Here is a 27,920-nt window from a genome sequence, read left to right as displayed (position 1 = left end):
GAGGGCGAACAACACACCCAATGTTGTGCTGCGCAGGGCTGAACTGACTCCTGCCCTGCTGGCGCTGCGGCAATTCTGAAAGTGTTTTACTCTGTAATTAATTTATCAAATCTGGTAGTATTTTGTGTTAAAAAAATATAGAAAAAAAACAACGAAAAAAATACTGAATGATATATAAGTGCATAATATTATTTATTTGTATAAAATGAATTATATGAATGAACACTCATCTGCCTGGCAAGGCTGAGACAGGGAAGGCTGCAGCCCAACAGTCCTTATGGACCAGCCGCCCCTGATTCTAGATATACTCGTATATTTTCTTCTTCATTGTATATAGTAGGTTAACTTACTAAAAGAATGAATAAGTAAAACAAATTGTAATATTATTTTCCTAACCTTTCATACAATATAGTAGTAGTAGTAGTAGCAGTAACAATTAAAGAAATCAAAATAGATAAATAATATTAAACAAATAAAAATAAATAAATAAATAAATAAATAAACCAGGGAAAGTAAATAAGAGAGAAATACCACCAATTTTTTTTTTTTTTTTTTTTATGTATGTTTGTCTTTGTACTAAGAAATCAAACACCACCAGCACCACCACCACCACCAGCACCACCACCACCAGCACCCTCCCTATACTCAATCTGTGGCCAGTGTCGAGGGTCGCGATGCAGCAGAGGACTGTAGGAAGCATTCAGATCCCACATGCTCTTCTGCGCACACACGCCCTGCCTCCGCCACAGCCTGGGGGGGAGGGCCAATCTTCTAAACACCTCGCTTTCCCTCCTGACGAAGACGTAATCGGGTATAGGGTGGCAGAAGACGTCAAAGAGGTAGTAGCCTTTGGAATCCATGAAGGAGATGAAGGCTGGGTCCTCGTACCACGCTGCAGAAGGGGATGAAGAAGGGTGAGGGTGAATAGAATGTGAATATATAAATGCCTGAAGGGTGAGATAGATTAGAGGTAAATATAGAGGTTTAAATAGTTTACTTGTGTATAAATGAATGAAGAAGGAGGAGGAAGGTAAAAACAAGGACAAATAATAGAGGTTTAAATTATTCTTGATAGGGAATGAAGGGAAGTGTGTGTATAAAGGAGATAGAGGGAATATAATAAAGGTTTAGATGATTCGTGATAAAGAAATAAGGGGAATGTATAAATGCATGAAGGAGATAAAGGAGAAAAAATATGGGTAACTATAGAGGTTTAAATAATTTGTGATAAGATATAAAGTGAGGTGAATGTATAAATGACTGAAGGATGAGGAAAATAAGGGTAACTATAGATGTTTGAATACTTAGTGATTAATGAAGACATGCGTGTGTAGGATGCCTGGAGGAGGAAAGAGAGAAAAAAATACAAGTAACGTATGAAAAATTTAGTAAACAAACAAACAAACAAAAACAAACAAACAAATAACGAATGGGAAAAAAAATTGCAAAATCTATATAAAAACACACCACAAACTAACTTGCAGAAGGCGAAGAAGAAGAAGAAGAAGAAGAAGAAGAGCCTCCTGACGAAGGGCTGACGGAAGGCGTAGCGTTGGGCCTCACGTGCTCTATCACCCACACGTCCACGGTCACTCTATCAAAGGGGAAGGTCTTCAGAATATCCATCTCGGCGCCCTCCACGTCTAAGCTGAAGAAGTGGATGAAGGAGGCGTTGACGGCGAGAAGGAAGGACAGGGGCGGGAAGCATTGCACTTTCTGGAAGGTCTTGTAACCAGGACCTTCACCTCCTTCTGCAGGATTCTGTAAGAGAGAGGGAGAGGGGATAGGATGCGTTAGTATAGGGAAGGAGGGAGGGGGAGGTAGGAAAGGTGGAGGGAAGAGGAAAGAGGAGGGAAGGTAAGAGAAATGAAAGAGGAAGGGAAGAGAAGAAGAAAGGAGGGAGGAAGAGATAGAAAAGATGAAGGAAGGAGGGAAGGAAAGAGATATGAAAAAGAGGAAAGGAAGAGAAGCAAGGAGAAAGAAGGAAGAATAGGTGGAAGAGATGGAAGGAAGAGGAACTGTGGTTTAAGAAGAAGAGAAGGAATGAAGGAAGAAAGGAAGAAGAGATAGGAAGTGAAAAAGGAAGGGAAAGAAGGGGAGAGAAGAGGAGGAAGGGAAGGAGGGAAAAGAGAAGTAGCAGTAATTATGAGATTGATAGAGAAAGTTTTAGCTCTCTCTCTCTCTCTCTTACTTCCTTTTCTCTTTTCTTTGTAAATTAGCAAAAAAAAAAAAATCTGGTTTATAATGTTTAGAGTAATAATGCATAAACAACAATGAATACAACTACAACAACTACTACTACTACGAATACTATATTACAACTACTACCACCACCACCACCACCACCACTCACCTCTTCCAGTCTGGCAGCTCCCCGCCCCGCCCAGCTCGCCTCCTGGCCCTGGTTCCTGAAGGTGGTGAGCACAGTGGCGTAGGGATAAGGTCGAGCCCCTAAGCAGGCACAGGATGACCACGCCCTTCTGTTCTTCCCCCTTAGACTCCTGTAGCTTTCTTCCTCCGCCTCTACCAGCAAGCCACTCCATCCTAGGCGCCTTTCCAGCATTAAGGTATTAGACAGAAACTCCCCATCTAACGCCCCTGCCTCTACAAAAAATCCTGCAGGACTCTCACCATAGAAGTCCTGCAGGATGTGATTGATGAAGGCCCAGGAAGGATACATGGTCTTGTAGCGCGCGTAGACCAGGTCGGTGCTCTCACGCAGGTTGTAGGGCAGGTGGGCAGGGGCGTCCAGGTAGTGGTGGCGAAGGTGTGCTAGCGTCAGTGGGTCGTCTGCTGCTAGAGGGCCCTTTGCTCGCAGTGCTGTCTGGGGAAGGGATGAGAGAAGGGGTTTTTATATGGTAGCCTAGAAGAAAAGGAATGGGGCTATGTAAGTATCTTGTAAGAAATAATAAAAAGTGTGACTACATAATAGTGGGGGTGATTATGTAGATGTCTTGTAGAAGGGAAGGGAAAGTGTGGTTTTGTAATAGTCTGTCCTTTAATGCATGTAAGTAAAGCAGAAACACTTGGAAAGAAAAGAAGATGAAAAATAAATGCATAAACTTTTTCTAAGTCGTACCTTCCTCAGATCAAAAGCATCCCTGTGGTGCGGCGGCGTAAGGTTCATATTTCCGCGCTGCTCCCCGTCCACGTCACCAGTCTTGAGAGAAAACGGCGCAGGGCAAACTCAAATATTATCACACTTCCTCTCATAACATCAAAATAACGAAGAAGCCTAAAGAAAAAACCTAACAAATAAAGAACATTTCGTGTTATTTATGGGGCGTTAACTTAAATACTACCAAAGCTTACTTAATCACATCAAAAACAACAAATAAAACAGGAGAAATATCAATAAATCAGACAAGTTATCATTATTTGTAGGCTATGCACTTGAATATTATCGAATTTCACTTATTAACACCAAAATAACAAGATAACTCGGAAAAAAATAAACAAATTCAAGAGATATCCTAATGTTCTGTGGAGTATTGAGTAAATGATATCAAAATAACAACAAAATACGATAAATAACTAACAAATTAATGTTTTTTTTCTTTACTATTTCAACTTCTGGGGTCTAAATGCACTCTTACCTTGAACAGAAACACCAGAAAAGGCAGGAAAATGACGAGTAACAGTTTGATAATCAGTCCCTTTCTGACATTCAACACACGAGACATCTTTGTTGACCTTCCTCGTCACAGAAACCTTCAGACTGTCACATTATAGAGATTTATTTACTTGTGAGCTGTAATATTGAAGTGACGGTGCTGGTGGTGGTGGTGGTGATGGTGGTGTGTGTTTAGGAGGAAAATGAAGAGAAAAATAGTCAATGTGAGGCAAAGTGACTCTAGTGAATAAGGAAAATAAAGACTAGTATTCCGTTGTTGGTATTGTTAATTATTAGTGGATGTAAGAAAGGGGAGAGAGGGTGTAGCTTTGGTGTTGAGGAGTGAAGGCAGTGTGGGAGGAAACTTAGGCATGAAATATTGAGTGAATTAGAAAATGTGCTTTGAGTTGAACAAATTGTCTCTGATAGGCTTATCTTATCCATTTGTTTATTTTATATTGCACTGACAGTTTATTTTGTCCATTTATTTATTTGTTTATTTGTTTACTTGTCATCTTCGGTCATTTAAATGCTGCTCGAGTTTTTTACCTAATTTTTCTCCAGTATTCATTAATTTATCTTTTTATTTATTTTTCATTCATCTTTGTTTATTAGTTTACTTAATGCTGCAAAGACTATCTCCATATCAGAGGCACTGGATCACTTTCTTGTTCTTGTTCTTATTTATTTGTTTATTTCTTTACTTACGCTTGTAGGAAATGGGAAAACTGCACCTACATTATTGCGTTTATTTCTTATACTAAGTAAATAAATAGATAAACAAAGGAACTACTTAATGAATATATATTACTTATACACAAAATTGTACGTGTACCTTTACTTCTTACGCTAAAAGATAAATAAATAGACAAAGAGACAGATAAACACAAACAAATGCATGTCAGTTCATTTGAGTAATAGACAACAGTGATCCACAATAACAAGTTTCCTCTGAGTATTGGCAAGTTTGACCATCACTGTGTCTTTTATCACTTATAACTTACTGTTTCCAAAAAACTGAGTTAAATCCACAATCTTTCACCACAATAATGCCTTTCTATATGAAGATACATAAAGGAGTACAAAGGAAGAACAAGCAGCATCAGACCTATTGACCTTAACGAGACTGCTTGTGATAAGATACATTTTCATAAGCAAACACTGCCTTGTTAAAAAAAAAAAAAAGTACTTTTAAACACTGTTCTTTTCATCAGGACTGTTTTCAAAGACCATGGAATTGATTGGTCGAGTTTTCACTATCTTTTCAAACTGACAGCGAAGAATCACCATTCAATTATCGCTAGAATCACCAGAATATCTTGAAAACACCTATAGCGCCCATTAGAGCTTGCTGGAGGTGCAATGCTTATTTAATTACCACTGGAATCACGAAGACACCTTACAAAACAACAACAACTTCCACCGGAGCGTGTTGGGGGTGCATTGGCATCATGGAAGCGCCAATGAAAACAGCAGTGAAGCTTGTTGAATGCACGATGGACTAAAGCTATCAATGGAAACGTGAAAACACCCCTCAACACCCCGCAACTTGTCATGTTGAAGGTGCTTAGAAGAAAAAATAAATAAATAAATAAATTCCTGAAAACATCAACAACATGCACTAAAAGTCGTTGAAGATGCAATGCTTTCTTTAACTATCACTTATATCACGAAAAAAAAAAACCCCTTGAAAATACCAATAACATCAACGAGAGTCTGCAGCAAGTGAAGACGAGGCACAGACTCATAGAACCTTAGTAACTCTCCTCCAGGTGCGTGATGAGAGACGTGAGGAAGTGGAGATCATCCTTGAACATCCTGGCGTCCCCCTCGTGGTACTTCCTGATGGTAAAGTAGAGGAGGTACTTGACAAAGAAGGCGAAGACGAGAAGGGCCAGGGCGCCGATACCAATGCCAGTGTAGGTAATGAACCGTCTTGATCTGTGGGACGGTCGTTCTGAATCGCACTGACAAAGGTTTGAATCGTCTATATTTGGTGTTGTGGTGCGTGAGTCTGGAATTAAATCGTTTCTACTTGTTGTTTTGGTGTTTTTGCTGTTTGACTCTAGAAATGAATGCTCTTCAGGTTGTGCAATGGTGTTTGAGTCGAGGAATGAGTCTTCCGGTTCTTTCATCGTGTTTGTGTCCGAGTGTGAGTTGTTCGTTGATGTTATGGTGTCGTGTTCCTCTCTCTGTTTTTCTTCTTTGTCTTTTTCTTTCCCGGTTTCTGAGCATTCATTTATTTGGTTTTTGCTTGTGTTTTTTCCTTCCTGTTTTCTGTTCTCTGGTGTTTCTCTTGCTTCCAGTTTTTCTTTCGTTGTTTTTCTTGGTTTCGTTTCTTTTTTCGTTGTTTTTCTGTCTGTTTCTCCTCCTTTTTCTTGGTTTTCTTTCCCTGCCTTTCCTTTCACTGTTAGTTTTGTGTCTGCTTCTCTTTTTTCTTCTCCCTGTCCCTCCTCTTCTCTTCCGTCCTCTTCTGCTGTCTTTCCGTCTATTTCTCTTTCTTCTGTTCTTTCAATTCCTTCTATTTTTTCTTCTATTAGCTTTCCTTCGTCAGTTTCATCTACCATTCCTTCTATTTCACTGTCCACTTCTAAGCTTCTTTCCTCAACTTCTTCTGTTCCTCCTCCTTCCATTTGCTCCTCGCCCCCCATCACCACCACCATCACCACCACCACCAGCAAGGCCAGCAGTCTTCCTTCCACGCGACGCATCCTGGAAATCATGGAAAGAGTCATAGAAAACGGAGATCATGCAGGGTATACTATGCTAATATAAGACGTGGGAGAGAAGATTGTTAATGGTGGCTGAGGATGCTGTTTGAGTGTTTGTAGATGAAGAGTTTGAGTTGTAAATGACTAGTAAAGTAATGTTGAGGGGAGAAAAGGGGTAATACATACATACATACATACATACATACATAAATAACTAAATATTATAGTTATTCTAATGTACTTTTGAGGAATATTACCTGAAATTACGAAGCAGTATTTACCTGAAAAAGGACTGTTACCTGTTGAAGCACTAATTAAATGTACAAATACGTGTCGAAGAGCGCTCTCTTTGTATGTATTCTTCATAGTAATGTGTCTTTTTTTTTTCCCCTTTTGCACTTTGAAACTAGGTCAAGATGAAGGAGAAGGAGAATAAGAATGAGATAAGAATAAGAATAAAGACAAGAAGAAGAAGAGCAACAACAGCAACAACAACAACAACAACAAAATCACTCATATACCCCTAAAACAAAAACAAAAAACAAAAAGACAAAAAAATAAACAAAATAAAATGACACAAATAAACAAAAACAAACAATAAAACAACAACCCTGACACACACCACACACACACACACACACGCACACACACACACACACACACATACACACACACACACACACACCTTCCCTTACCTGTCAATGGCAATCTCCACAAGTGAATAGATGATGAATAACACAGATGATCCTCAATTTAGGGGCACCATCCCTGAGACCCTGACACATGGGAGGTAAGGGAGCGGAGGGAGGTCCTGTAGATAGGGAGAAGGGCCTGGAGGAGGAGAGATAATAGGATGGAGGGAGGAATGGGAGGAGAGAATGGAGGTAATTGTGTTCGTGGGTGTAGTGGAGATAGACTAAAGCGTGTGTGTGTGTGTGTGTGTGTGTGTGTGTGTGTTTGTGTGTGTGTGTGACCTGGTGGAGTCTTGTCTCACTGCCCTACACCCCTTGGCTCTCTCTCTCTCTCTCTCTCTCTCTCTCTCTCTCTCTCTGGATTCCCGTTTTCTGTCTGATTCCAATGTTTTCTCGTTTTTTGTGGCTATGTGAGGGCGTCTTTTTCTTTTCTCTCTTTATTGATTTTGTTATTATCATCTTCTATCCTTCCTTTGTGCTGTTTCAATATAGATTTTTTGTTTTGCCTTGGGATGATGTTACCGTAACTGGCTCTCTCTCTCTCTCTCTCTCTCTCTCTCTCTCTCTCTCTCTCTCTCTCTCTCTCTCTCTCTCTCTCTCTCGAAAAATTAAAAAAAGAAAAAGAAAAAAAAACACAACTACCTCAGCCACCCCCTCGAAACACAACAGAAAACGTGCTCCCGGGTCCCCTCCGTCGCTCCCAGGTGGCCTTGAGGCTCGACCAATAAGAACACGAGAAAATTATCCTGAGGAGCCTCTCGTCCAATCACCTTTGCCGCAGGACAGGACAGCATTCCTGGAGCAGCGGGAGGAGGAAGAGGAGGAGGAGGAGGAGGGGGAGGAGGAAGTGGAGGTGGAGGTGGAGGAGAACTAGGAAGGGAGGCAGAGAGGATGTTGGAAAGGAGGAGGAGGAGGAGGAAGCAGAGGAATGAAGAGGAAGAGGAGTAGGGGGAACACAAAGAAAGAGCAAACAGCAACAGACCTACTGCCCCTTACTAGACTACTTATTGATAATTTCTTCTATATACATTAAAGAGAGAGAGAAAAGAGTATAAGAGAAGGAAGAGGAAGTTTCAAGTCCAGAACGTTACCAGGAAGTTACAAGTCACATTGACCACATCAGGAGCCTGCACATTCCCTCTAGACTCCATAACGTACGAGGCAGGATAGAGAGGCAGTGAGGAGGAGATAAAAGTAGACGACCAAGGTTACAAGTCCTAAATATTACCAGAGTACCGAGTCACTTTGGTTACATCAGGCGCCTCACCGTTCCCTTTGTACAGGCTGATGAAGGAGGCGGTGATGGGGCGTGGCGTGGGATTTATGTGACTGTATGGGCAACGTATCCTGAAGTTAAATGGCGGGGCGGAAATATTGTGTCATCTGTATTTAAACCGCTGACAGATACAGAGGTATATTGTGGGATTAACATTTAACGACTTGTTTTGGGCACTTAGGAAGACTTGCAGTGGTTAGAAATACACAAATTATGCAAATCGTACAAGTAATCAGAGTTTTCCTTAAAGCAATGTAACGCTCTTCAAGACACCAAGACGATCAAATCTTATTAAAAGTTGCCTTATCTCACATGAAGGCTTCCAGAACCCTTTAAAATGAGGACAACCCTTGTTAATCCTCCTTTATGCAATCTAATCCTATTTTAACAACCGGGATGCTACTTCAAGGTAACTCATTGCACATGGAAGCGATCAGATCTCTTAAGACAAGCGACAAACTATGATTAATATATACGAAGCGTCAAGAATCACCCATAAGGCAACTCAACTCTCTTTTAAACAATTGAATCCCATTAAGTGTGTCCTCAATCCCCTTGCAACCTATCAAAACCTTTATTACACTACTCGTATATGCAGATCCCTTACGCTGCACATGAGATCCTCCTTCAGGCAAGCCAATCCTCTTTAAAAGAATTGAAACCTATTTAAGATAACCTCATTCTACATGCAAGCTATCAGAACCCTTAATAAATATGCAGATCCTCTTTAAAGGGATCTAATACTATTAAAGACGACCCCATTCCACATGCAAGTCATCAGATATATCTAAATCTTTCATAAAACACAAGGCAGTCCTCCTGAAGACAATCCAACCCTCTTTAAAATGATCGAATCCCGTTAAAGATGACGTCATTTCACACGCAAACTATTAGAAACCATTAAACAAATCACGCAAATTCTTCATAATGCACACAAAACTCTCCTTAACGCAACCCATCTCCCTTTAAGACGATCAGATCCCATTGAAGTTAATCTCATTATACAAACTATCAAAACCATTAGTGTATCCTTTATAAAGCACACGAAATCCTCTTTAAGGCAATCCAACCCTCTTTAAGACGATCAGATCCTTTTAAAAAGCTGACCTAATCCCACACACAGGATCCAAACCTCCAAATCTGTGCCGCCTAACAGCCTGGCGTCCCTGCAGGGGTGTAGGAGCGATGACCCGGCACGGTGACCAGCAGGATCGCGTGACCCGAGGGCGCCTTCTGTACCTGGGAATGCTGAGGATGAATAATTAACCTGGATGGATGCCTGAGAGTGACCAGTTAAGTATTTCACACACACACCTGTTTGACTCGTTTGCTTGTTCCTCTTTTTAATCTGTTTTCTGTTCGTTTTTGTCTTTTTTTGTTTCTTTTTCTTTTATTCAGCTTTTTTCTATTTTTTTCCTATTATCTGTATTATTTGAGTGGTCAGGTAATTATTTTCACCCACACCTGGTTTACTTGTTCACTTCTTGCTTCTTTTATTCTGTTTTCTATTGCTTCTTCTCTTTCTCCTTTTCTTTTTCTTTTTGTCAACTTTTTTTTCTTATTTTTGCTTGTAGTACTTTAATAGTGACTGACTTCTTGCCTTTTTTGACTTCTCCCTCCTTTTATTCTGTTTTCTATTGCTTCTTGTCTTCCTTCTCTTGTTTTAGTTATTTTCCTATTGTTACCTTCCACTCACACCTCCTTGTCTTGTCCCCTTGTTCCTCCTTTTATCTAATTATCTATTGGTTCTTTATCTTTCTCCTCTCTTTTTCTTTTTATATTTTTTATCAGTTGGTTTTTCTTTTTTGTGTGTTTTTATATACATTTTTCCTTTACGTTTTTTTTTTATCTCTCCTTTCTTTTCTTCTTTCTTTATCTTTTTCGTCGTCATCGTTTTCCTCTTCCCATATTGTTTATCAGTGTTTTCTCATTCCACCCTATCTCTCTTCTCATCTTTCTCTTCTTCCTTCTATATTTCTATGCAAATTTCTCCTCCTCCTCCTCCTCCTCCTCGTCCTCCTTTCTTTAGTCTATTTCTTCTTCCTTCTCTTCTTATTCACATTCTTACCCTTCCCTCTTGACTTAACGCATCATCATCATCATCATCTTCATCTCCTCCTCCTCCTCCTCCTCCTCCTCCTCCTCCTCGATACTGTTACAGCCAGGGGTGGTGGGTGAGTCTGTTAAGGTCAGTATCCCACCCACAAATGATTCTTCTTTTTATCTTTCTATTTTTTTCTTTTTTTTATCTTTGTTTATTTTTTGCAGGTATTCGTATGTTTTCTTTTTTCTTTTCTTTCCTTGTTTGTTTGTTTGTTTGTTTGTTTGTTTGTTTGTTTCTTCTTCTTCTTTTTCTTTGGTCCGATGCGCTGCTTTGAGTGTGAATTTAAGAACAGAGATGGTTAAATTATTCTCTCTCTCTCTCTCTCTCTCTCTCTCTCTCTCTCTCTCTCTCTCTCTCTCTCTCTCTCTCTCTCTCTCTCTCTCTCTCTCTCTCTTACTTTCCTGTTTTTTGCCTTTTTTCTTCTTTTTTTTAGCAAGTTAATTCTTTCGTGTGTCTTCTTCTTCGTTTTTCTATTCTTCTTTTTTGTTGTTTTTCTTATTTCTTTTTTTTTGCACTAATATTCCTTTTTACTCTTCTTTTTCCTTGTTTCTCGTATTTTTCTTCTTTTTCGTTACTCTTTTATTATTTTCATTTGTCGTTTATAACTCATCGACATCTATAACTTATCATTTCTCTCTCCCTCTCTCCCTCTTTCTCTCTATTCCTTCTCTCCAGCCCTTCCTCCCTCTTTATCCAGTCTCTCCTCCTTTTCCCTTTTATCAACTTGTTCTTCCATCTTCCTTCCTTCTTTCCTTTCCTTCTTTGGTTCATACGTCTTTTCTTCTATTTTTCCTTCCTTTTATTTCTATCTACCCCCTTCCTTCATCTTCTTTCTTTCTCATCTTTCTTTCTTTCATCTTCATTTTCTTCTTCATCTCGTTTCTTCCATCTACTTTCTTTTTATCCCTTTCATCCTTTCATTATCTTCTCCATCTTCTTCCAGCTACTTCCTTTCCTTTCTTCCCTTCCTCTCATTCAAGTCTGCCTCCCTTCCTTCCTTCCTTCCTTCCCTCTGTCTTTCTCCTATCACGTTCACCTCCTTCTTTCCTTCTCATCTTCCTTTCTTCCATCTTCATTTCCTCCTTCATTTCGTTTCTTCCATCTGTTTCCTCTCCTCTCTTCCTTTCATTCCATTCAAACATCACTCCTTTCCTTCCTTCTCTTCCTTTGTATCTTCTATTTCCCCTTCCTTTCATCATCTCTTCTTCCTTCCTTCCATATCTTCTTATTTTTTTTTCCTTTCCTCGTTTCTTTTCTTTCTATTCAAACCTCACTTCCCTTCCTTTCCCTTCTCTCCCTTCCTTCCTTCGCTTCTCTCTCCTCCCACACTCTCCCTCCTTCCTCTCTCCCTCCACACCTCGTCTGTTTATATATGCATAACTGTTATCCTCACCTCTCTTGGTTTCCCTTCTCATCCTCTCTGTTTAGGCACGTTCAAGTTCATTTATCTCACGGTGCTTCTTGTCTCTGCTCTTCTTCTCTTTTCTTTATCTTTCTCTCTTTTGTTTTCTGTTATTTTTTTGTTTCTTTGCTTTGTTTTGTTTTGTTTTGTTTTTGTTTTCTATTTTTTTCCTCTTCCTTTTCATTGTTTTTTTTTTATCTCTCGTGTTGTTTTGCTTTTGTCTTGTGTTGTCTTGTATTGCCACGACAACTTCTGCTCTTATTGCTATTACTGTTATAATTTATTGTCTTTATTATTAATTTGCTAACTTATCCTTTGTCTTTATATTTGTACATTTTCTTTTTCTTTTTTTTTTTTTTTAGTTTTCACTTGTTTTATATTATACCTGCTAGTGTTTTTATATATTTTATCTATTTTATTTTTTATTTATTTTATTTATATTTATTTTGTTCTATTTTTATTTATTTTTTTCGTTTTTTTACTTGTTTTATATTACAACTCCTAGTGTTTTTATTTATTTATTTATTTATTTTTTATTTCCCTCTGTGTCTTGAATTTCGTCAGTCTGTACCTTGTAAACATTTTGGTTATCTTTGTGCTGTGATGATACTTTGTGGTAATAGATTGTCTTGACTTACTTTGAGTTCGTCTTTCTTTTTTTATCTTTTTTATCTTATAACAAAAAGAATAAATAAGTAAATAAATAAAATGAAATAAAAATAAATAAATAAAAAAAATTCATTTCAGTCATTGCCTTTTTTTCTTTTTTCACTTTTCATCTATTTCTTTTCCTTCATATTTAATTTAAGTATTTAAGTGGAAAATGCAATAGTGTTAAGTTTCTTGAGGGGTGTTAGCAGTAGCGGTTAAGTGTTACACAGCGTCCTTCAACTTGACCTTCTCCTCTTCCACCTCCCTCCTCCACCTCTTCCTCCTCGTTCTTTACCACCTGCATTTTATATCCCCAGTGTTTGCCTTACGCTCTCCTTCCTGTACAAGCCAAAGGTACGAAAACGAAGCACATGTACACCTGCCAGCGTGCCAGGTGTGGAGACTCCGAGACCAAACACCAATGGATTCCGTTAACTCTTCTTTGCTTCTCACTTTTTCTGGCTTGGCGGTGTAGGAAAGTCATTTGCAGTACCGGGTGTTATGTGAGAGCCTGGGGAAGTATGTAAGAAAGAGTGACAATAGAGTAGTGGTGGTACTGTTAACTCTTTCACTGCCATAGAGAGCAATTCACAACACTAAAGGCAATGCATATTATCGTTTAGAGCATCTGCAGGAAGGAAAAGGAGATGAAAAGAGTAGATTATTCAGTGTCTAGCCAGTACTTTGCTCAGTGGCTGTAGAAATGTGATAAATGCCTTAGGGTAGTTTGTGATTAAGGAAATATGTTAAATAGCAGTGAAAGGGTTAATTAGTGAGAGGTTTTAGTTCCTGTCAGACAGGTGAAGGTGTCTGAGGTGAAGTCTCTGTTGCTGCTGTGAACAGGTGAGCGTAGCAAGAGAGAGAGAGAGAGAGAGAGAGAGAGAGAGAGAGAGAGAGAGAGAGAGAGAGAGAGAGAGAGAGAGAGAGAGAGAGAGAGAGAGAGAGAGAGAGAAAATGGAATTATCTAAGCTTTTATTGACTTTTACCTAGATTTCTCAACAGTTATCTCAACCATATGTATAAATAACAGGGAGTTCTTTAATAATTTCTATTCCCGCGTTAGTTCGTGTGTAGTGTAACCCATTGAGTTTGCATACATTTTAACTCCTCCATCCTAACATTACTACATTCACACATATGTAAGGATTTTCTTTACAATATGTACTCTCAACCAGTCTCCACAGCTAGTAAAACAACAAAAAATATCCCATTTCACATCAAAACAGAATCTTGGTAGTAAAACCCACATGTGCATTCAAGTAACTCAAGGTAACAGTCCCAGTTAGCAGTCTTCAGTACCATGGCCTAGTTAACTCAATGGGTCTTTAATTTAAGGTAACAGGGCCGCCGTGTGCCAGCATCATTAAGGTGATAAAACGACAAGCCAATCCCATTAGCTCCTCCTTCGGCTGACAGAATGAGCGTGGGGCGTGCTGGGCCGAGGAGAGATACTAATGTCTCGAGGATGTATTGTTAGATGATCGGTTTTGTCATCTGAGCTGCTTTCAAAGGTCACAGAGGTAATTGGTTGGGTTTTCATGGTTGCTGTTTCTTACTGATAGTGCTGAAATATTCTTAAACTGTCACTAGAATCATGAAAACATCCTTGAAAACTCAGTAATTTCAACTAACAAATTTAGTAAAGGAATCAGTAAGTTTGTGGTCTGTTTATCCCTTTGTCTGCTATTTGGTACATCTCTCCTCAATTACTGATCACTGAGACATCTTTACTTGTGCTACAGTCATCTTCAGTCGTTGAGTTATTACCAGGATCATGAAAATATTTTGGACTACTGTAACTTGGCTTAGGATCTGCTCAACTATCACTGTATATCAAGTCGTGGAAGTTCCGTTGAAAGCCACAGTAACTCCCACTAAGTCTGTCAAACTGTTACTAGAATCATGAAAACACTTCTGAAAATTCGAATAACTTGAACTGGAACTTTCCAAATGAACACTAGAATCTTGAAAACCACACCCTCTCAAACAACAACTAGAACCATGAAAATATCCTTCAAAACCACCACAATTTAAACCGAACCCTCTTAAACCTAACTAAAACCACGAAAACATCCTTAAAAACCACCACAGCTTAAACCAGACCCCCTTACAAGTACACCATCAACAGAAACCGCCCAACCCTCCCTGAAGAACCCCAGTAGCTTCACTCAGAGTCTGTCAAATATAAGGCGTATCGAGGTAGGGAAGAAGGGAACACTGACAAACATCGCCTTCAGTGCTGGCCTTTTAAAAACCAGACCGGCCGCTGCCCCCGTGGTGGTGGCGGTGGTGGTGGTGTGGCGTGTTGGCCGTGCTGTTTACTGGGGTAACGGGAGGTTGCCTGGAGGAGAGGAGACGGGGCCAGGAGAGGCAGATGCAATAGGAAGAGGAAGGAACACTGGCAACTGAGAGAGGGTGTGTGGCAACCTGGGTAAATTTCTCAGTCTCATTCTAGTTTCTGATCGCGGGGCATCTCTCCCTCTCTCTCCGTCTCTCTCCCTCCTTCAGCGCCTCCCACGGATCAAAACAGCGGTATAAAACAAGAAAATAGAAAAATATAAGGAAAATTGACGGTATAACGTTGATATTTTGAGTTTTTTTTTTATTTAGAGATTTCAACGCCAGTTAAAGAAGTAATCCACGCCTCCTCTCTCCTGGCGTGACTTCCTTGCCGCCCTCAGGACACGAGAGCAGCTGTCGCCATGAGGACCACCACCTGCATTGTGTTAGGTAAGCCTAGTGTTTGTTGTTAGTTGAGTGTGACTTTATAAAGAGATGGAAGATGAAATATTAGGAATCGTGGTCTTTATCCAATTTCTCTTGATCTCTTTGTTTGTTTATTTATTTATTTCTGTACTTGCTATTATTATTATTATTATTATTATTATTATTATTATTATTATTATTATTATTATTATTGTTATTATTATTATTATCATCATTATTATTATCATTACTACTACTACTACTACTACTACTACTACTTTATCATTATTATTAACAGTTATCTATTTACATATTTATCTATTTATTTACTGTCGGATAGGGCTGTTATTCGTAATTATCTATTGAAAATCTTAAAGAACCATTACATAACACTTAGCGCAAGGGGTTGGTGGGAGAGGGGGGGGGAGGGGTAGGGACTGTGTTTCTTTCAAGTTTGTGTTAAGATTAATGACTTAAGTACAGTAGCCTTTGAGAGTAACTAAGTACAAACTCATAATAATAATAAAATAATAATAATAATGATAATAAATAATAATAAAAATGGGGAAATGAGTTAATAAATATTGGTCATTACTGTTTTATTAAGCGTTAGTTAGAAAGTGGTTAAGTGCACAGGTAGATGGTGTCAAAAGGAGGCTGAATGAATGTATGGTGACAGATTAAGTGTCCAGAGGCTGCCTTGTGTGCGTCAGTAGTCTTCTTGTGGTCTTGTTTCTTGACTTCCTTATGTCTGTAGTGTTTTATTTATTCATTTATTTATCTATTTATTCTTGGTCTTTTGTATTCCTGCTTTCGTGCCTTCCTGTGTTTGTGGCGCTTTACTTTTTCTTTTCTTTTTTATTTTTCAGTCTCCTTGTTCTCTTTTGTTCTTATATTTGTGTTCTCTAGTCTATTATTTTCATTTTGTTTTGTTTTGTTTTGCAGTCTTCCTTCATTCCTGCATTCTTATGTTTGCGTTGTTTTTGTGATCTGATTCTCGTTCCCTAGCATTTCTTACGTTCCTTTGTTCATTTGTGTCTAACTTTTTTTATTTTCTTTCAGGCTGTGTGATGTGGATGACAGCCCTCCACCACGCTGCCGCTGGGGACAGAACACACCCGCTAGATGACGCCACAGTGCAATTCACACTCCCTTGTCCCCTCTCCGACCCTGACTGCTCCTCCTCCTCCTTTTCCAACACGCACCCAGAGGAGAAAATAAACCCTGAAACAGAAATAGAGGAAGAGGAAGAGGTGGAAGAGGAGGTGGAACAGACGGAGGAGTCAATCAACTGCCTCTTCTCTTCCGTGCCTCTCATTGGCGGTCCCTGGCTCACGGAAATGGTTCGAAACAGGTTCACTGATTCGTCCATCCTGCAGGCGACCCGTTCCTTCCTGCTGGGGGGCAAGATGGTGTCCCGCATGGTGGACCTCGGGGAGTCATCAACAGCTTCCAGACTCCTCGTGACCTTGGAGAGATGCCTGGAAATCTTGGAGCCTCAAGAACCGCAGGAGTCAAATGGTTCAGAGGGATTCGAAGCAGAGGATTCGAATGATCTAGAGCGAACTAGTGAGTCAGAGGGCACGGTGGCTTCTGACTGGGTGAAGGCGTCTCCATTCTGGTCACGTGTGCAGGAGCGGAGAAAACGGGATGTGATGGCGCGCTCTGGGGGTTACGGGGCTGACCCACTCGTTGGTTTTAATTTCCTGGGTTTTCTCGTGGTTGGCGCCCTCATCACCTTCCTCATCCATATGCTGGTGTAAGGATAAGGATATTCTCGCCTGAACATTTGTCATCCTTTAGTGTAGATAATCCTATGATGTTGTCCTCTTTATTTTTATTTTATATATTTTTTAAGGGTGACTTATCTAAATATTCATCTGCATTGTTATTCTTTCGCCTTACAATACTCGTACGCCGTTTTCGTTTTCAGTGTTTGTTATGATATTTATTTGTTCTATGTTTGTTTTTATCTTATTATTTATACTATTATACTATCTATACTACTATTTATACTATTATTTAACTGTTTGCTTGTTTGTGTCTACGCTTCTGTCTTTCTCTCAATCTTTATTACTTATTTCTATTTTGTCTCTTCGGTTATTTATTTGTACCTCTTTAGATAAAAAAAATTATATAAAGGGCATTAATAAATAAATGAAAGATTATTATTACATTTTACTTCCTAAATTCCTCGTCACATACAAAACTCAAAGCTGAAATACGATTCTTTGGTTGGTGAGGTAACGTGAAAAACAAAACTATACCAATAATATTAATGTTGTTCCCTGAAATGTTGAATAAATGACAAAAAAAAAATAAAAATAAAAATAAAAATAAAAATAAAATGAAAAAAAAAATGAAAATAAATGAATAAAATAAATAAATAGATAAATAAAAGACACATACTTAACCCTTTCACTGCTATGATCGCCTTTTTATTAGCATTCAGATCACTTTTATTAATTTTGTGGATGGATATAATAAAAAGAAGGATATGATTGATCAACAGTGAAAGGGTTAAGAACGGAACACAAAAATTAAGGGGAAGAAAGAAAGAAAGAAAAAAGAAAACTGCATGTAGGTGTAAGAGAGAGAGAGAGAGAGAGAGAGAGAGAGAGAGAGAGAGAGAGAGAGAGAGAGAGAGAGAGAGAGAAAGGAAAAAAAAATATCAAGATGAGAAAGGGGAAAGGAAGGAAAAACAAGGAAATGAAAGAAGTAAACCGATAAATAGGAAAGAAAAAAAAGAGAAGGAACAGTAAAAAGAATGAAATAATGAGGAAAGGAAAAAAAAGTGAACCACAAGAAAACAAAAAAAGAACAAAAAAAATACGCTCCGACAATTAAACATGAAAAAGACCTAAAAAAAAAAAAAAAAAAAACGAAAACACACACACACACACACACACACACACACACACACGACCTAAACCTGACCAGGCAAACGAAGAAGATTCCCAATGGAGCTAAAATTCCCCCAGGGCATCACAGGTGAGTTCCCAAACGTCCCCAGATGATAATTAGGATTCACAGTGGTTGCCTCGAGGTTCCAGAAACTCGGCCCCGCTTCGAACCCCACGTGGAGAGAGTCAGGGATGGAGCGCATTGAGGTGGTGGTGGTGGTGGAGGGTGTGGTGGGTGTTGCAGGGGGCTTGGCTAGGCAGAGTGTTGGGTTGCGTGTACACCACCACAACAGGTAACTTAGGGCCGAAAGGAAGGTCAGGATTGCCAAGACGGATATAGGGTCCAGTCCTCCGTATCCGTATCCGTAACCACCGTGCCCATAGGAACCGTATCCGTATCTGTGAGTGGTGGTGGTTGTGTTTTTGTGTGGAGTTGGAAATTGCGACTTTTTTTTCGAATTTGTGTCTGTAGTTAAAACCGGATTTGTGGGTTCAGGAATTGATTAATTGTAGGAGGGAGAGGAGGTGGTGGAGGAGGTAGAGGAAGAAGGGCATGGTACTGATAATCATGATGGGAAACAGGGAAATGGAAAACAGGGACAGGAAGAGATAAGGGAAAAAGAGGGAGGAAATAAAGGAAGAGGAAGAGATATATTATAAATGCTCATGTTGCTTATGGGTGAGTGAAAATAGAAGGAGGAGAAGGAGGAGGAGGAGGAGGAGGAGCATGGTTAAAAGTTAGAGAAGGAATAGAGTATGAAAAAAAAAGAAAAGGAGGGAAGACAAGGAAGAGGATTATAGAAAAAGTGTGATTTTGAATTATGTTCTTCGAATAGATTTTCTTTTTTAATATTTTTAATTTTCCTGCAATTAAAACGTAAGACAATAAAATAAAAGACTATAAGCTTCGTTCGCATACTAGTTCATGTGTGAAAATGACCTATATAAATCCTTACTATTTTCTTTCTAATCACTTTAGTAAAATTAATAATGTAATTTTTCAGTATTCCAAACGTATTTAATATCTCACAAATCTTCTTCACTTGATGTTTACTTTGGAACATCAAATCGTTACATTCTGAATCCAAATCCTTTTAACCATCGTAACATCCTACCCTCCACCATAGGAGCCGTGGCCGCCCCCGTAGCCGTCCCGGTCCTCCACGCCCAGGGACGTCTTGAGGCCAGACATCCTGCGGGAGAGAGAAGGATACGTATGTTTGTATTATTTCTTTAACCAGTTTTCTGTTTGTATTTTTTAGTGGGGGTAGTTAAGTTATTAAAAGAAATGATGTAAGGAAGCTTCTGTCTTATGGAAACCCTTGTGTGCCTGGGACGTAAGGGCGTGTTTAGCTAAGTTGTTGTCTGAGTCTGCAACTTTCATTGTGAGTTGTGATTCAAAACAAAATTTCAAAGACAAAAACAGCGAAAGAAAATGGAATTCCGTCGTAAATTTCTACTGCAGTTCAATTTCTAACTATTTTTGTTGTTGTTGTTGTTGTTGTTGTTGTTGCCGTCGTTTTTGTTTATCTATTAATTTTTATCTTTCATAACATGTGAAAAATTGGTTGTGCATGGTTTTCCCGCCACAAGAACCTTTCCATTAAAACAATATTTAGATTAAGTGCAAAAGTGATTTATAGCGAAGTGCCGTGGACCCTGACTTGCGTTAAATCCACGTTCTGCTGTACAGAAGAAGAGGAAAATGTCAGGAAAAGACTAAATTACTTTTTCCTATAGAACCTCTGGAGAATTTTGTTTTCTGTATATATATTCTTTAGAAGTTTTATATTTTTTTCCATATAAGTTAACGCAAGTATTTTTTTTTTGAAGTTTTACGTATTTTTTTTATTTTATTTTATTTTTTTTATAGACGTTTCTTATACAAATCTTGTCAAAACAAACCTGCGAACACAAGAACACTGGAGGTGACGTCTTTCTTCCTCAACACCTTCCGATAAACTGAGTGTTGTATGGCCATCAGCCCTCCTCGCCTTCTGCAGGAGTGGACGGGGCATGAAGGGCGAAGACTCATTGAGGAAGCGTGTAATTATCACCCGTACAGTCTCCAGTAGGTTGGAAAACACTCTACCTGACCACAGTGTTTGCTGAAGTGACGCTACATTAACCCTTGACCTCCACTCACCGTGTCTCTCCATACTCACCTGAGCACTCTTAATTATTCCACCCATCTCACCTGGATACCTAGAAGACTTAATATTATGGCTCTGATTGTCTTTACAGTGATTAGAAAATAGGGTTAGTACTGCCTGGAATGACTCATGCTTTCCCCACAATGAAAAAAATATTCTTCATGAAATAAACTTTTAAATTTACATTCCTTAGAGAGGCGCAGGTTAAAAGAGGGCCTGATAGAGGTCTTTAAGTAGTATAGGGGACATAACACGTGTGAAGTAAACAAAAATCTCAGGGTCAGTAATCAGGATAGGACAAGAAATAAAGGATTTGAGCTTGAAAAGTTAGATTAAAAAAATATGAGGGAATTGTTTCTCAGATAGAGAGGTAGATGAATGGTGTCAGTAATCAGGATGTTAGTGCCAAGTCATTAGGAAGCTTTAAAGAAAGATTACACAGGTTTATGGATGGGGATGACAGGTGCAGATAGGAAGATACGTTTCATACAGGGACTGCCACATGTAGACCTGATGACTTCTTGCAGCTTCCCAGATTTATTTTGTCTTATGTTATTAAACTCACCTGTGCACTCTTAATTAGCCCACTCACTTCACCTGGATACTTAAAAAAATTAATATTATAGTCCATTCCCTTGTTTATTTTGTTCTTATGTTATTAAACTCACCAGTGCATTCTTAATTAGCTCACGCACCTCACCTGGATACTTAGGAAAATTAATATTGTAGTCCAGGTAATATTTAGAGTAGCTAGGAATAATAAGGAATGACTAGGAACGTCTGGAATGTCTCTTGGTACAGGTGGCGTCAGGTTCAGTTAGGCAAACACTCCGCCATTGGTGATTAAAGGTAAACATTGAAGCAGGTACACTAATGGATAGGCAACGGAGACCCCATGCTTCAGTCTTCCCCTCTCTCTCTCTCTCTCTCTCTCTCTTTGGCTTTACGTGCATAGGATGGAGATAGAATTAGGATACGGAGAATATAGGTGATGTTTTGTAATTTTATTGAAGATATACTTGAAAACAAGAAATGTAATAAGAGGTAATGTTTGCTTTTATTGTTTTTATTATTCTTAAGGCAGTTATTGCTTTTCCTTTTATTAGTAAAGTTGTAATATGAGAGATATACTAATATGTACTGTTTTTTTTTTTTATTGATGGTTCTAAAACAACTGAAAACTTAATCTAACCTAACCTGTTTTTCTTATTCTCATCTTTATTCTTATTCTTCTTATTGTTACTTATCCTTTCATACGCAAAATACTTAGAATAAACTTCATTAATGCCCTCCTTCTCCTCCTCCTCCTCCTCCGCCTCCTCCTCCTCCTCCTCCTCCTCCTCCTCCTTCTCCTCCTTCTTCACTTTTCATACACTCCTCCTATATTTCCTCATTCTCCTCCTCCTACTTCTATTCCTCTCCATACCTCCTACCTTCTCTCTTCCCTTTTCCTACCTCTCCTCTTCCTCCTCCTCCTCTTCCTCCTCCCACACACTCCACCTCTCCAGCGCGTCAGTCACCACCCTCACTAAACTCTCCTGCAAAACACTAAATGCTGACGACTCCATTTGCCTCTTCTCCCCCTCGCCTTCCTGCTGCAGAAGGAAGAAAATGGCGTACGTTAGAGTGCTGAAGAAGATGGCAAAGGCGAACAGGCTGTAGAAGTCCATGCCGGGAAAGCCCTTAGCGTCCTGAGACTCCCCCATGTAGGAAGTGTAGGAGCTTGGGGATCTGTGGGGATAAAAGGTCAGTTAGTGTAGGATTTAAAGGGTTTTGTAGATGCAGTGGAGTAATGAATATTGGAATTAAAAGATGTTAAATGAATCTAGGATGTTTGATTTTAGGGGACCATAGACAGTTGTAGGTGATAAAGAGACATCGGGTATGGGGTGCTAAAGGGTTAAAGAGGATGTGCTGGATGCATATTAAGGGGCTCTATAATTTTTTTTTTTCTGTAACTTCATTGTAGACAGGACGAATTATTTATTTATTTATTTATTTATTTATTTTTTTTTAATTTATAAGGTGCATTAACTGAGTCGGTTTTAGGAGTAGACTTGAAATACAATAAACTATCAAAATTTTGGTTTAAGGAAGAAAGAAAAAACTGTAAAAAAAAAAAGTTAAATAATTATAAAGCAAGTAATAATGTAAAACAATTGTACGAAACATGAAAAAAAAAGAATTACGAAAAGAAAACTAAAATAAAAAGAAATAATGGAGAATATACGAATAAGAATAAAACAATTAATTAGATAACACACACCTGCTTAGATTACACATAAATAAAAAAAAAAAATAAAACAAATAAAATTCCACATAGATCACATACAAACACCAATCACACCACATACACATGCACATTAACCCTTTCACTGCCACACGAAACAATTAACAGCACCAGAAGCAATGCATGAAATATTCTTAAGCATCTACACGAAAGAAAAGAATAAAAAAAACATATATATATTTTACAATTTTTACCTAGTTTAAAGATTGGAGGTGGCTGCAGAACAAGTAAAGATGCCTAAGAAATTATTAATTAAGGAAAGGTGTACCAAATAACAATTAAAGGGTTAAAAACAAAGACAAGATAGGGAGACAACAAATAAACAAACAAACAAGCAAACAAACAAGATGTAATAGAGGCAAATCACCTGGTTAAGTCATCTCTCCTCGTCTTCAGGTCATCAGGCAGCAGGTGATAGACTCCAAACTTGGCGCTGAGGTCATGCAGGGTGGTCAGGTCATTCTCCAGGTCACTTGGGTCATCGGGGCCAAATAGACGGTCCCAAAGAGTAGTTTCCATTTTCCTCTTACTAAAAATTTTCCTTATAGCGTCTTCAAATTTCCTCTTTTCCTCTTGGCCTTTGAATTGTTGATATTGTTGTTGGTGGTGGTCGTGGTTGTGGCAGTCTGAATGTTGGTAGCTGTGGTGATCAGGATTGTGGTTGTGAAAAGCCTGGTTTGTAAGCCTGTTGTGGTTAATGTCGTGGATTTTCACCTGGTTCTGTAGTGAATTGTGGTGAGGTACGGTAGGCTGGTTATAGATGTGATTGTTGTAGTTATAGTTATTGTTGTTGTTGCTGGGATTGTTGTTGTTGTTAGGGGGATGTCCATACGGCCCAAACTGCCTTAGTGCTCCCATTGCAGAGTCGCCTTTATGAACTAACAAGGTGAGAATGAGCAGGGGTAACATTACCTGAAAAAGACAATAATTAAATAAGTGAATGAATGATTAATAGATATAAGAGTAAATAAACAAACAATTAAGTTCATCAGTAAAAAAATAACTAAATAGATAAATAAACAGGTAAATAAATAGATAAATGGATACTTTTATACATAGATAAATAAATACACAGAAATAAATGAATAAACAAACAAACAATTTAGTTCATCAATAAACAAATAACTAACTAGATAAATAAATAAATAAATAAATAAATGGATACTTATATACATAGATAAATAAATGCATATAAATAAATTAGTAAATAAATAACAGGTAACAGGAGCTGATGACGCAACACTAACGTAACACAGACGTCACAGGTGTTGCGTGCGCCACCTCTGTGTGTTGCAAGCTCCATCATTCTTTTTTCCCTTTTTTTCCTTTATTTTTCCTTGTTTTTTTTATTCGTTTTTCAATATCTATTTCATTTTTTTATTCGTTTTTCAATATCTATTTATTTTTTTATTCGTTTTTCAATATCTATTTATTTTTTTTATTCGTTTTTCAATATCTATTTTATTTTTTTATTTACTGTTTATATTTTCGATGATCAGTTCTCGTTTTTTTTCTTTTTGTTTTATAATTTAACTAGGAATGTTTAAAACGTCACTAACAGTCGTCTTTTTTTTCATAATATATTTTTTTTTTAAGGAATTAATCAAAGCTCATATAATACAGAATCAAAAAGATTAATATAAATTACCCGCGTTATCCCTTTAAGAAAAACATACATTTTCTGTTATTTTCTATCACATTAAACAAACATTATGACATCTAATAATAATTCTCACGAGTTCTAATTAAAGACTTGCCAGAATACTCACAATACCACCACCTACCGCAATTATTACCACTTCATCCCTTGAAAATACACATCTACCACATCTAATTATGATTCCGATATGATAATGCTCAAAATCTTTAAAAAATACCAATAAAATCACCTCTAATGAAACGTGCCATGTTATCCCCACCCCCAACACACACACACACAACAAACACTGAACAAACACTATCACATTTAAATATCACCGTAACACATTTTTACTCGAGATCTCACCAAGCCACTCATCAAAACGCAATCTAATCATGTTACCCCTAAAAACACACATTTTCTGTAATTCTCCCCCGGGACAAGACACCACCACCACACTTACCAACTTATACATGCACTCTTAGACACTTAAAACTCCTCACCGGTGGCACTGCTAACTCATATAACACTTTAGACACAAGCAGGCACTCTCTAACACTGCATTAAGTCCTTTTTGGCACTGCTTTGAGGGAGATTCGAGACACTGTAGGAGAAGGATGTGGTCGCGGGAGGAACTGAGAAGCTTGTGTGAACCGGTCAGTGTGTGTGTGTGTGTGTGTGTGTGTGTGCCCGCTTCAGTATCATGTCTTAAGGGTGTCTTTCTTTTTGCTTGCTTCTTTTATTTTTGTTTTCATTAGTTACTGTTACTTTTCTTGTTTTTATTATTGTTCTTACTAGTTTATATGTTTCCTGTCATCTTACACTACTACTACTACTACTACTACTACTACTACTACTACAGGAGGAAGGCTACTGATATTAAAGTGACTGTTTAAGTAAGCCGTTTTCTGTTTATTGTATGATTCATTTTCTATTCCATACATTGCTTTGAAATAACAATAATATATGTATACGTAATAAAAGAACATAAACTATATATAATTTAGCTACAATGCAACGACAACAACAACGACGACGAGAAACTACTACTACTACTACTACTACTACTATTACTACCAACAACAAACCACCAAATCACAAACAAAACAAAACAAAACAAAAACAATCATAAACACAACACAACTTTGAATCCTACAACAAAAACAAACAAAAAAAAAAAAACACAACATTTTTAACACCAATTCCTTAAAAATGCCACTGAAATTTCTCTCTGCTACACCCAGGGTCTTGAATTCTCTTTTTGTAGCCCAGAAAACCGTTCTATAGCGGATTCAACTCCCTTTAAGAGGTTCTGCACCGCAACAGGGTCCTGAAGTACAGATGTTATGAGGCTTCTGGCCTCCTCTCCGCTCGTCACGTAGTAATAGATAGAATAGGCGACGAAGGATGAAAAGGCGGTGAATGCCAGGGAGCTGTACACCTTGGTCGACTTGCTCACGCTGGAGGAGGCGCAGAAGGAGGAGGAAGAAAAGAGAAGGAAGAGGAGGAGAAGAGGGAAGAGTGGGGTAGAGATGTTCAGAGTTGGGATGAAGAATGAAGGAAGAAGGAAGAGGAAGGGAAAAAAAGGGAAAAGGAGGAAGATGGAATGAGAAAGAAGAGGAGGAGGAGGAGGAAGGAGTGGGTTAGTGAGAATGGAAGGATTGATGAAGAAGGAAGAGAGAAGGATGAACGAGTAGAAGGAGAAGGAGGAGGAGGAGGAGAAGGGATAAAAAGGAAGGAGAGGAAGGGAGAACGAAAAAGGACAGGTGAAAGAAGGATGAAGAGGATTAAGGGAGGGAAGAAGAGTGAAGGATGAAGGAAGTGGAAAAGAAGGAGAAAGAAAGGAATGTGATTAGGAGGAGGAAGAGGGAAAGAAGGAGGAGAAAAAGAGGGTAAAGAGGAGGAGTGAGGTTGGGAAGGAAGAGGTGAAGAAGGAAGAAGTGTTTATGAGAATGATGTAAAGATGATCGGGTGTAGGTTAAGAGGAAGAGGAAGAGGAGAAGGAGGAGGAAGGGACAGAGGAAGAAGAAGAAGAAACAAAGGACGAGGAGGAGAACGAGTAGGAGAAGGAGGATGAATGAAGAAGAACAGAGGGAAAAAAAGATTAAAAAAAAGTTAAACGGAAGAAGAGGAGAAGAAGGAGGAAAAAGAAAAAAAGAATGGAGGAAAAGGAGAAAGAAAGAAAGAAAGAGAGAAAAAAAGAAAAAAAAATTAAAATGCATGAAAAAAAACTAACTACATAAAAAATAAAAGAAATATAACAACAATATTTTTCCTTTCCTTCCTTGATATCCCAACCCTTTCCTCCCCCTCCCCCCTCACCCCCCTTACCTCTCACCATAACCACCACCACCGCCATATCCCCCGCCTAGTCCAGCAAACCCGAGCAACCTTCCTTCCTCCTCCTGGCTTCCTTCACTTGCGTCCTTCACGGCTTCTTCCTTCAGGGTGTTCAGCTTGGTCCCTCCTTGAAACACTACCTTCTCTCTTTCAGTGCTCGTTACTTCGGAGACCACCACCACCACCACCACTGCCAAGGTTACCCACACGCGCTGGAAAGTAGACACAGGGTTGATAAATAGATAAAGTTAAGATATGGGAGGGAAAAGTAGATACGGTGTGATATATTAGTGAAGGGTGAATATGTGGGGAATGAGAATGACAGGGAGGGAGATAGAGAGGAAGAGATGATGAAATACGTAAGGGAATGTAAAGAATAAAGGAATAAGAATAAGTAGAAAGATCAGATGGAAGTGCTGAAAAGAAGATAATCAGATGATAAGATAAGTAGATAGGGATTAAGTAGAGAGGGAAACAAAGAGGCTGAGAGGGATAAATAGCAGAAATTAAACATAATGAAGAACAAACAAAGAAGGAGAAAAAAAATATATATATAACATTAAAACAAGTCAGTTAGAAGAGATGAAAAAAAAACGAAGGAAGAGAAAAAACACCAAAAACAGAAGAAGAGACAAAGAGAAAGAGAGAGAAAGAGAGAATAAAGATAAAGAGAGAGAAAGAGAATACGCAATAAGTCTTGTACAACGTCTTTTCATGAACTAGTAGCCATTTGTAAAGTAGGTTGAAGTTAAGAAGAGAGAGAGAGAGAGAGAAAAAGAGAGAGAGGGCTGGCGGTAAGTTCTCTAGAGGCATAACGGAGAGAGAGAGAAGGAAGGGCAGGAGAACAGTTTATCCCTTCTGGCGGGGCGAGTCCGTGCAGCAGTTATGTCCCCGCGGCGCCCTTCGCACTGGGACGGCAAAGGCGCTGACCCACATTGCGCCAGGACATAATGCGCCGTGTTCTCTTTGCTGCGCTCGTCTTGGTTACCTTGGGCAGGTGTAGTGGAAGTTACTGGGATTTGCAAGGAGTGTGTCAAGGGTGTTTTTTTGATTCTGGTGGGTCAATACAAGCCATGGGAGAATTTTGGGGTTTTTCAATAGTATTTTCATGATTCTAGTATTTTCACAGTTTCTTTTGGAGTTTTCTTTCTGTTTTTTTCAAGCGTTTTCGTGATTCCAGTGTCTTTAATTAACAGGTTGGTTAAGGAAGGTTATTGGGTGTTTTCGTGTGTGTTTTCAAGTGTTTTCATGGATCTAGTGGCAGTTTAACGGGTTCTAGAAGAAGTTATTGCGGCTTCCACGGGTGTTTTCATGTCCAGTGGTAGTTATTAAGGTGTTCAACAGTGTTTTCATGTAATAGTGATAGTTAACAGGCTCTCTTAGAAGTTTTAGAGGATTTTAAACTGCAAGTTAATGTGGTTTTCAAGAACGCTTTCATGA

General features: G+C 38.7%; 3 protein-coding genes and 1 long non-coding RNA gene across 5 annotated transcripts; 1 reads left to right on the top strand and 3 right to left on the bottom strand.

Annotated features, from left to right (window-relative positions):
• Positions 1-584: 584 nt before the first annotated feature.
• On the bottom strand, positions 585-3,802 carry LOC135094294 (uncharacterized). Its single transcript, XM_063994288.1, has 5 exons — positions 3,597-3,802; positions 3,080-3,160; positions 2,354-2,824; positions 1,479-1,761; positions 585-892 (listed from the first exon to the last, which is right to left on the bottom strand). Exons 1-5 carry the CDS (start codon positions 3,681-3,683, stop codon positions 585-587), a joined length of 1,230 nt encoding a protein of 409 aa, XP_063850358.1. The 5' UTR covers positions 3,684-3,802.
• Positions 3,803-4,436: 634 nt separating this feature from the next.
• On the bottom strand, positions 4,437-7,231 carry LOC135094236 (uncharacterized). The gene is made up of 2 exons (XR_010263665.1): positions 7,020-7,231; positions 4,437-6,325 (listed from the first exon to the last, which is right to left on the bottom strand). It is a non-coding gene; the product is annotated as an uncharacterized LOC135094236 (long non-coding RNA).
• Positions 7,232-14,890: 7,659 nt separating this feature from the next.
• Positions 14,891-17,323, top strand: LOC135094278 (uncharacterized). Its single transcript, XM_063994260.1, has 2 exons — positions 14,891-15,179; positions 16,218-17,323. The coding sequence occupies exons 1-2, from the start codon at positions 15,152-15,154 to the stop codon at positions 16,916-16,918; spliced, it is 729 nt and encodes a 242-aa protein (XP_063850330.1). The 5' UTR covers positions 14,891-15,151; the 3' UTR covers positions 16,919-17,323.
• Positions 17,324-21,570: 4,247 nt separating this feature from the next.
• LOC135094364 (myelin gene regulatory factor-like A) lies at positions 21,571-24,791 on the bottom strand. Of its 2 annotated transcripts, none has more exons than XM_063994394.1 (3): positions 24,604-24,791; positions 22,869-23,413; positions 21,571-21,942 (listed from the first exon to the last, which is right to left on the bottom strand). In XM_063994394.1, exons 1-3 carry the CDS (start codon positions 24,613-24,615, stop codon positions 21,663-21,665), a joined length of 837 nt encoding a protein of 278 aa, XP_063850464.1. In that variant the 5' UTR covers positions 24,616-24,791; the 3' UTR covers positions 21,571-21,662. The 2 variants fall into 2 exon arrangements, with proteins under 2 accessions (XP_063850464.1, XP_063850465.1); XM_063994395.1 differs by having other exon boundaries at positions 24,644-24,791.
• Positions 24,792-27,920: the final 3,129 nt, after the last annotated feature.

Source organism: Scylla paramamosain, chromosome 45 (genome assembly GCF_035594125.1).
Source record: "Scylla paramamosain isolate STU-SP2022 chromosome 45, ASM3559412v1, whole genome shotgun sequence".
NCBI classification, from domain to species: Eukaryota; Metazoa; Arthropoda; class Malacostraca; order Decapoda; family Portunidae; genus Scylla; species Scylla paramamosain.
The sequence above is the reverse complement of the archived record's forward strand: the minus strand, read 5'-3'. Positions and strand labels throughout refer to the sequence as shown.